This window comes from Medicago sativa, chromosome 1 (assembly GCF_051527215.1).
Source record: "Medicago sativa cultivar Bolivia chromosome 1, Bolivia_mono, whole genome shotgun sequence".
Taxonomy (NCBI): Eukaryota; Viridiplantae; Streptophyta; class Magnoliopsida; order Fabales; family Fabaceae; genus Medicago; species Medicago sativa.
The window spans coordinates 82880647-82891011 of record NC_140749.1 but is presented as its reverse complement, the minus strand read 5'-3'; the positions used below and the strand labels follow the sequence as shown (position 1 = coordinate 82891011).

At 32.4% G+C, this 10365-nt stretch overlaps 2 protein-coding genes across 2 annotated transcripts; one reads left to right on the top strand and one right to left on the bottom strand.

The window, feature by feature from the left end:
- Positions 1–2053: 2053 nt before the first annotated feature.
- LOC146958206 (uncharacterized) lies at positions 2054–3685 on the top strand. Its single transcript, XM_085751724.1, has 2 exons — positions 2054–3248; positions 3612–3685. Exons 1-2 carry the CDS (start codon positions 2054–2056, stop codon positions 3683–3685), a joined length of 1269 nt encoding a protein of 422 aa, XP_085607850.1.
- Positions 3686–8506: 4821 nt separating this feature from the next.
- On the bottom strand, positions 8507–9106 carry LOC146958205 (uncharacterized). Its single transcript, XM_085751714.1, has one exon. The coding sequence runs from the start codon at positions 9104–9106 to the stop codon at positions 8507–8509; it is 600 nt and encodes a 199-aa protein (XP_085607840.1).
- Positions 9107–10365: the final 1259 nt, after the last annotated feature.

Below are 10365 nucleotides of genomic sequence, written 5' to 3'. Positions count from 1 at the left end.
ATAAGAAAAAGCAACGTATTATACCATAGATTTAGAAGAAAAAAAATAGTTTTGTCTGCTCCCTTATGCCATAAATATTGAAAAACAGTTTATTGTCATCTCTTTTAATCTCCCGAATTTTCATATAAAATAAAATATATATTTAATAGAAACATTGCGTTAATGTTGATATTTTGAAAGTAGTCATGAGTTTTCAAAACTTTATCGTATCGACTTTCTCATTTCGGTACATAAAAATTTGATTTTGTAATATAAGTACATAAAATCTTCAACGAATGTGGCGCAAATATAACGGTGTTTTGTATATAAAATAACAAGTTTTTTTAATAAAAACACTACATAATGAGTTTTCAAAATTTTATCATATGACCTTTCTCATATATGTATATAAAAAAATTTCATGGGTGGTGGCTTAGTCCATTAACTTTGTTGGGCACTAGCTAGTTCTGTTTCTTTCTTTTTGGTATTTGGTGCTTTCATTTTTAGTTTGTACATATTGTAATGACACTCTTGTTCTTCCTTGGTACACCTTGTGCTAGGAAGAACTTTTTGATTTGGTAATATATGTTGAAGCAAAAATCCCTTTGAAATTGTTTTTAAATGATAAACAAACTCTTGTATTAAAATTAAGATTATAATTTTATTTGGTTATTTAATGTGTGCTCTTGAGTGAATTTTATTAAGGATAGGAAAGTCCAACTCTCACACATTGTTAAAACCATGGATGATTATGCTCAAACTCAAATGAATATCGATGATTATGCTCAAGCTCAAATGAACATTGTGAACAAGCTCAAGCTCTCATAAAGCATTAGAGTTGGTAATTCATTATTAATCAAGAAAGGTTAATAAAGCAAAATCACAAAGTAAAGCCATGCGCTAATACAAGGGAAAATTATCTTTCAGTCATGTGCTAATCATTTGGTAAAGTTAAAGATGATGACAAAGCCCTAGAGTTGAATCTTGATGAGCAAGCAAGCAAAATATCTTAAAGAAACAAGACTTGGTGACCAAGTGTGCTAAAATAATTAAATAATGATGCCTTAGAGACTAAGAAATGCAAAGACATTAACAGCAATACATCTTGGAGAACAAGCATGAAACAGCTGTAAAAAGAAAAGATCTTTTTACTGTTCATGTACTTTTCACTGTTCACACACGCTCCTGGTACAAAGACAAGCTCAAGCTCTTAGTGTTAAATGTTGAGGTCGAGGCTGACAAGCTCAAGCTCAATGTACAAAAGTATGGGACAATGGCATATTTGCAATTCCCATCAACAGCAAGGGTCTTTACACAAGAATGAACAGCTGCAGATATTGAAGGGTGAAGGCTGGCTATAAATAGAAGCTTTCTCTCAACAAAGAAAGCATGAATTTGAAATACAATCTCAAGTCTACAAACAAGCAAATTCATCAAACAATCTCAATATCAGAAAATACTCTTACAGTACCAAATCATATTGTTGGATCATCTTTTTAAGAGTATTACAAATTACAATCTCTCATTCTCTTAGTAGCTTGAAAGTTGTAACTAGATCCAAACATCAAATCTTATTTTGATTGTATATCCTCTTGACTGTAAAATCTTGAGTGATAGTGTAAGCTTGCTGAAGCTAATAATATCAGTTGTGTAAGCCTGGTGAGGCTAAGAGAATACATAGTGGTACAAGCTCAGCCTCTGTAAGAGCTCGAGCTTGAGTGTAAGCCTGTGAGGCTTAGAGAATACATATTGTTTTGCACATTGCAAAAAGGAGGAAGAAACTCCTGATAACTAGTGGATAATCTCACAAAGCTGTGGGGACTAGACTAACCCATATTGGGGGAACCAGGATAACTTCTCTGTGTGATCTCTCTTAAACTCTACTCTTTACTTTCTGCCTTGCTTACATTTTTATTGTTCTACTAACCATTTCTTTCCAAAGCACGATAATTTTTAAAGGGTCACTATTCAACCCCCCTTCTAGTGACATTTACTTCAACTTCAATTGGCATCAGAGCTCTGCCTCGGTTAGAGCACTTAACAGTGTAAGAGGAAAAGATCCAGGAAGAAGAAAATGTCAATGTTCATACCTGGGGGAGGATCATCCATAAGACCTCCATACTTCGATGGAACAGGCTACTACTATTGGAAAGGAAAGATGAGATTATTTCTAATATCTCAAGACAACTATATGTGGCCAGTTGTTGAAAATGGAAACTTTGTTCCAATGACAACTGCTACAAGAACAGCACCCTCAGTAGTAAAACCACAAGCAAAATGGTCAAAAGAAGAAAACGAAAAGGTACTCCTAAACTCTAAAGCTCAATTATTTCTAACATGTGCTTTAAGTAGGGAAGAGTATGATAGAGTAGAAGAATGTACAACTGCTAAAGAAATATGGGAAGCCTTGAAAATTCATCATGAAGGAACAAGTCATGTCAAGGAAGAAAGGATAGACATGGGAGTTAAAAAATTTGAAACCTTCGAGATGAAAGAAAGTGAAACCATTGATGAGATGTTTGCAAGATTAACAATCATTGTAAACGAATTACGCTCTCTTGGAAAAACATACACAACCCACGAGAGGGTTAGAAAAATTCTGAGAAGTCTTCCAAAAATTTGGAGACCAATGGTTACGGCAATCACACAAGCTAAGAATCTTAAAGAGCTTCAGCTTGAGGAATTGGTAGGCTCTTTAAGAGCTCATGAATCCATCCTCATGGAAGATAAGCCACCACAGAGAAAGAAATCAAATGATGGAATACAGGTTGAGGAAGCAAACTTATGTCTCATGGCAAAAGATGATGCAGAAGAGGTAACTTTTTCAAACTCTTGCTTTTCTTGTAAAAAGATAGAAATTATTTTTGATAACCTCTTAAAAGATTCAGAAACTTTATCTCAAAAATGTTTATCTCAAAGAGATCAACTTATTGAAATAAAGAAACAAAATGAGGAGCTACAAAAACGGAATGAAGAATATCTTCAAACCATTCAAAATCTAAAGCTAGCTAATCTCAAATTGTCTGAACAAAAAGATGTTTTAAATACTCTACCTCTGGAAACTTTTGAAAAAGAAAATCAAGTAGAGGAACTTACAAATGATATTACCATTTCTGAACAAACCACTGAAACTTTTGAAGAAGAAAACAACTCTTTGAAAACTCAAGTAGAAGAGTTGACGAATGACATCACCAGCTTTGTTAAATCCACCGAAACATTTCAAAAAATTATGGGTTCCCAAGCCGGAATGTTTGATAAAGCAGGGATAGGTTTTAACATTTCAAAGAAACAAAAAATGTACAAAAACTTTTTTATTCCTAAGCAGGATCAAAAAGTCTTAGTTCCTAAAATGAGAAAGGAATGCAATTTTTGTAAAAAACATGGTCATACTGAGGATAACTGCTTTTATAATAAAAAGAAAGCAACTATCAAAAGAAAATGTTTTTATTGTAGAAAACCAAACCATCATGAATCAAACTGTTATGTTAAGAAAAAGAGAAAATGTTCCTACTGCAACAAATTTGGGCATCATGAATCCAAATGTTACAATAAAAACAAAAGTTTCAAGAACACTAACCCTCAAGGACCCAAATCTATATGGGTACCAAAGTTACTGCTAACCTCTGATACAGGAATGTATGCTGATAATCAAGAAAAGGCATTGGTACTTGGACAATGGTTGCTCAAGGCATATGATAGGGAATAAAGACTGCTTTCTATCCTTTGAAGAAAGAGATGGAGGATCAAGATCTCTTAATTGCTCAAGTCTATGTTGATGATATCATCTTTGGATCTATAAATGAAAAAATAGACAACATTGAAAGAAAAAGCACAAGTGGAGCATGTCAATTTCTTGGTCAAGCTCTCATCAGTTGGTCATGTAGAAAATAAAATACAATTGCTCTGTCTACTACTGAAGCTGAATATGTGTTAGCTGCAAGCAGTTGCTCTCAGGTATTATGGATAAAAAATCAGCTGGAAAATTACTCAGTAAGGTACACAAAAATTCCTATTCTTTGAGATAATACCAGTGCTATAAATCTTTCTTAAAATCCAATTCATCATTCTAGATCTAAATATATCAAAATAAAACATCATTTCATCAGAAATCATGTTCAGAAAGGAGAAATTGAATTGTTTTTCATTGATGCTGAAAATCAACTCGCAAATATTTTTACTAAACCTTTGGTAGAAGATAGATTTTATTTTTTAAAGAGATAAATTATCTATAATTAGTATATCTTTGTTAGAATAGTTTATTTAGTGTATTTATATTTTTCTCCAACATGAAAATAGAGGATTAATATATTTACTACACCTAAGTTCAAAATTTTTAATTCCATGTCTTTAGAAACCACCATTTTGTCACTTCTCTCCAAAACCTTCCTTTTTGAAGTGTCTCCAAAACCACTTTTAATCATTTCAAATTATTCTCTTCACATAAAAACCTTTCACCATTCCCAACTTTCCCTCTCTCTCACGTGTTTGGCTATTTTTTCCCATCATTAGCTTTTATTAATTATTTGTATTTCTTCCCTCTCTTATGTTTTAAAAAAAAAAAAAAACTTTTGTCCTAAAAATACAACATTTCCTCTTCCTCTCCTTTCCTTTCTCTTCTCTCCATTTTTTTTTCTGCAAATGGCAAAAATGAAAAATGCATCCATGCTATCACTCAATGTTGAGGACGAATCACCACCATCTCCGCCGCCATCTTCACCCTTTTCTTGATGTTGCTCGCATTTTTCTCACCTCACCAACAATTGATCCACAAATTCACAAACCCACTTCTTCCTCTCCTTTACCTGAAGCTAGCCACTTTGGTTCTCTTGATGCGTCTTTTGCTAACACAAACTCATCTAACTCTGATGGTCGCCCTAAGGCACCTTCTGTGCATTCTCATGTTCCTACTTCTAGAAATCTTATGGTTGAAAGAGGACCTACCATTTCTTATGTGATTCAAAACTTGGTTGGATTACAACAAACTATTGCTAGCTATGGTATCCGTCAAGTTGTTATGGACAATTGGATATTGGGAGATTTCTTACATGCTGTTGCTCCAAATCTGCCACCTCCTTTTCTACCTGATGTTGCTTATCCCATCCTGCCAGTGTCTACTGCTCCTACTCCTACCCCTGCTCCTGCTCCTGAACCCTCTGATCAAGCTCCACCTCCAGCCTGAGGCTGAGGCTAAGCATTAACCACCCCCTCACTTTTTTTATTGCTGACAAAGGGGGAGAATTATCTTGAAAAAATTTGGTCTCTGCTGTTTGCTATTTATTTTCTTGCTTTCTCAAAATTGCAATCAGTCTGCAATTCGTGCTTGTATAAACAGTTGTTTATTTTAAACTTTTGGAAAACTAGGTAGCACTTAGTTTTTAACTCCTTTTGAAATTTCCAGGATCTTTTCTTTAAGCTTAAACATGGTGTATGTAGCAAATTGATCCTCTGAAATTTTAATATTATGCTTATGCTAATCTTTATGAATCATGAACTATTATGATAAATGAAATGAATGATTCTATGCCTTTATCTTTACATCTTATAATCAAATCATATTAATTTGTATGCATAAATTGAGGGGGAGCCCCAAAATTAACATGATGCATAAATTAAGGGGGAGCTTTTATTCTAAACCTCCTTATGCAATTTTAATTTCAAGAAGTTTGTCATCAATCAAAAAAGGGGGAGATTGTTGAAGCAAAAATCCCTTTGAAATTGTTTTTAAATGATAAACAAACTCTTGTATTAAAATTAAGATTATAATTTTATTTGGTTATTTAATGTGTGCTCTTGAGTGAATTTTATTAAGGATAGGAAAGTCCAACTCTCACACATTGTTAAAACCATGGATGATTATGCTCAAACTCAAATGAATATCGATGATTATGCTCAAGCTCAAATGAACATTGTGAACAAGCTCAAGCTCTCATAAAGCATTAGAGTTGGTAATTCATTATTAATCAAGAAAGGTTAATAAAGCAAAATCACAAAGTAAAGCCATGCGCTAATACAAGGGAAAATTATCTTTCAGTCATGTGCTAATCATTTGGTAAAGTTAAAGATGATGACAAAGCCCTAGAGTTGAATCTTGATGAGCAAGCAAGCAAAATATCTTAAAGAAACAAGACTTGGTGACCAAGTGTGCTAAAATAATTAAATAATGATGCCTTAGAGACTAAGAAATGCAAAGACATTAACAGCAATACATCTTGGAGAACAAGCATGAAACAGCTGTAAAAAGAAAAGATCTTTTTACTGTTCATGTACTTTTCACTGTTCACACACGCTCCTGGTACAAAGACAAGCTCAAGCTCTTAGTGTTAAATGTTGAGGTCGAGGCTGACAAGCTCAAGCTCAATGTACAAAAGTATGGGACAATGGCATATTTGCAATTCCCATCAACAGCAAGGGTCTTTACACAAGAATGAACAGCTGCAGATATTGAAGGGTGAAGGCTGGCTATAAATAGAAGCTTTCTCTCAACAAAGAAAGCATGAATTTGAAATACAATCTCAAGTCTACAAACAAGCAAATTCATCAAACAATCTCAATATCAGAAAATACTCTTACAGTACCAAATCATATTGTTGGATCATCTTTTTAAGAGTATTACAAATTACAATCTCTCATTCTCTTAGTAGCTTGAAAGTTGTAACTAGATCCAAACATCAAATCTTATTTTGATTGTATATCCTCTTGACTGTAAAATCTTGAGTGATAGTGTAAGCTTGCTGAAGCTAATAATATCAGTTGTGTAAGCCTGGTGAGGCTAAGAGAATACATAGTGGTACAAGCTCAGCCTCTGTAAGAGCTCGAGCTTGAGTGTAAGCCTGTGAGGCTTAGAGAATACATATTGTTTTGCACATTGCAAAAAGGAGGAAGAAACTCCTGATAACTAGTGGATAATCTCACAAAGCTGTGGGGACTAGACTAACCCATATTGGGGGAACCAGGATAACTTCTCTGTGTGATCTCTCTTAAACTCTACTCTTTACTTTCTGCCTTGCTTACATTTTTATTGTTCTACTAACCATTTCTTTCCAAAGCACGATAATTTTTAAAGGGTCACTATTCAACCCCCCTTCTAGTGACATTTACTTCAACTTCAATATATTCCAATTTTAGCCTCTTCAAAAAAATGTACATAAAAAATTATTTTCGCAAATATAAGCACATAAAATCCACAATAGAGTGTGGTGCAAATATTTAATAGTGTTTTGCATATAAATTGACAAATATTTAATAGAAAAACAACTTTAATGTTGATATTTGAAAAACAGTTGAAAATATTTAACACTGATTAATCCTTCAAATCTTGTGAGACTCAAATGGACAACATATTCTCTCAAAAGTTATAACGATGTTGCACGCTCAAACTTAGGTTTGAACTAGAGATTTGGTTTAAACTGAAAGAAATTTGTGTCATCTCATCCAAATGGGTATAAGATACAGTGAACTCTACACTTAAACACTATTAATAAAATGCAAGTTTACTAGGAAAAGAGATATATATAGATGTATTTCATAAGTGATGGAACTTATATTTCTTAATGGCTTTTGCTTATTACTCCTCATAAATAAGAGATCAGGATTCTATGTGAAAACATTAGTATTACCACAATTTTTATATTCTCTTTAACATATAACACAAACAATTCTTATAATTGGAGGAGAAAATCGTTTTGATGTGAGAGGACGCAACGATGTCAATACTCATATCCCACAATAATTCAAGGATATAAACAAATGGAAAACACATTAGTGGCTTATACTTGATTCATAACTTGGAACTTAACCATATATTATATTTTTAAAAGAGCAGGTACTGATTCAACTATAATATCAAGCCTAAGTAATTTTGGCAAATGAACTAGTACACACAAATCATGAGAAGTTAATCATCCTAATAATAACTAACAGGGAGACCTACAATAATCTTATCAATGCAACTACAAAAAGAGACAAAATGTTCTTGAATACTCAACAAGCCAAAAGTGTTATGGTGATCAACCAAAGGTATTTTTGAAGCACGTTGCTTTTAACAACTAATTAATCTCTAGCATACTGAATCGTGTTATGAAGTGTTCTTGAATATGTGCATCAGAGCATCGATAACAATCAATAATAACAATTTGATCCCGATTAAAGGGGTCTATAGATTATTTCTCATCGATTCTATGCAATTAAATAGCACCAAACCTCCATTAATATTGTTACAAACAAAATCTATCATTTTTTTGGTACAACAAAATCTATCATTTGTTTGTTAGATTTATTGCTGGTGTTTTTTATTTTAAATAAAGTATAAACTATAAACAGTTAAATTAAGAGAACAAATATAAAGCATGTCGTAAATAAACTATGAACAGAGCTAAAGGTAAGAAACAAGGCACTTTATTAAAAAAAACAACAGCATTCACAGCTGTAAAAACAAATTATTCCATAGTACCATTTTTTTTTTTAAAGGACAATATATACCACCTTAAACAAATCCCAAAAACAATAATAACATATGACTCCTAATTACTTATACGTTTATATTTTCTTGCATTTTCTTAGCCAAGTTGTTGAAAACAAGTTGAAACATGGGCTCTAAATCATCAACTTTGTCAATTTTGTCACGCACTTCCTCATACAGTTCAGGATTGGTGATTTGATATCCATGCATCAAGGAGTTGAATGTCGATTTACATTCTTTATATGCTTTGTGCATATCTTGGAGTCTTGCTTCAACACCTCTTGGATCCATTCTTACAGCCTTGGGATCGTCCAACAATTTGCACAACTCAGCACCGCAGTCGTTAATATTTGCCGTATAGTTGGAAAAACGTTGATGAAGTTGAAACTTCACCTGACGAAGTTGAATCATTGACTCTAGTCTATCAATTCCTGCACAGATTTCCTGGTATTCTTCAATGTCAAATTTTTGTCCAGTCTCATCATTAGTGAATTGAGATCCCTTTAGTGTGAAGGAATTAAATCTCAATTTAAAATTTGTAAATTGCTTATACAGATCTTCCAATGCTGCTGTGTGACCTGCTGTACCAATTTTTATAGCCTTGAAATCGTTCAGCAGCTTTAAAAACTCGTTGCACTTTTCCTTCATAGCCAACACAGTTATTATCATGTAAATAATTAATTTTAGTTCATTGTATAACAACAGTTAAAATAAATAAATAAATAAATAAAAAGAAGATTGAATGAAGGAGGAAGAGGAGAAGCATACCATTGGATTTTGATGGAGAGTTGCTTGCAGCGGCAGAAATGAAGTGAAGAGAGCACTGGGTAGCTATATATAAAAGGTTTGGAACCCTAGTTTTTTGGTTGGAAAATGGTAGAAGTGTCAAAACGGGTTATCAGGCTGATTAGGGCTGGCCCTAACGAGTTTTGGTCTTTATTGGATCAGGCCGAAAAGCTCTATTTAAATATGGGCTTTAAAATAACTACCTGATCCTCATACATTACAGACTAAACGGGTCAGCCCTTATTAATTTTCATTTTTAAATTTTTTTTTTACAATTTTTTTTGGAAACATTATAAAAATGCCACAAAATTTTTTATAAGCACTTTTTTTATTTATCCAAAAAAATATAATAAATAAAAAAACAAAAGAGAAAAATAATGAATGTTTTGAAGTGGCGCAATCCCATTCAAGTTTACCGACTTCCTCTCTCAAAAAAAATTGTTTTTCGACTTCCATCTTACGATCTTTTCAAGATTTACGATTCATAAAAATTTGAACTTCTATTACTAGAATATTACTAGTTACTAGTCTAATAAAACTAAACTCCACCAAATCGCTTAAAATGTCATTGGTTATTGGTTAGACTCTTAATATAAGAAATTTAGTGCATTACGTGGTTAATTTGCTATTAAATCATAAAAAAAAAAAATGTATTATTCCATAAATATAGAAAAATAGTTTATTCTGCTAGCTCTCTTATGCCATAGAAAATTGGGAGATTAAAAGAGACGACAATAAACTGTTTTTCAATATAATATAATATAAAATAAAAGAAAATATTTAATAAAAACATTACATTGATGTTGATATTTTGAAAATAGTCATGAGTTTTCAAAACTTTATCGTATTGACTTTCTCATTTCGGTACATAAAAATTTTATTTTGCAGACATAAGCACATAAAATCTTCAATGAGTGCAGTGCAAATATTTAACGGTGTTTTGTATATAAAGTAAAAAGGTATTTAATTGAAACGCTACATTAATGTTCATATATTATAAATGTTAATGAGTTTTCAAAATTTTATCATATGGATTTTCTTTATATGTACATAAAAATCTATTTTCGTAAATATAAGCACATAAAATCCACAACAACCAACGGGGCGTGGTGCAAATATTTAACGGAGTTTTGCATATAAAA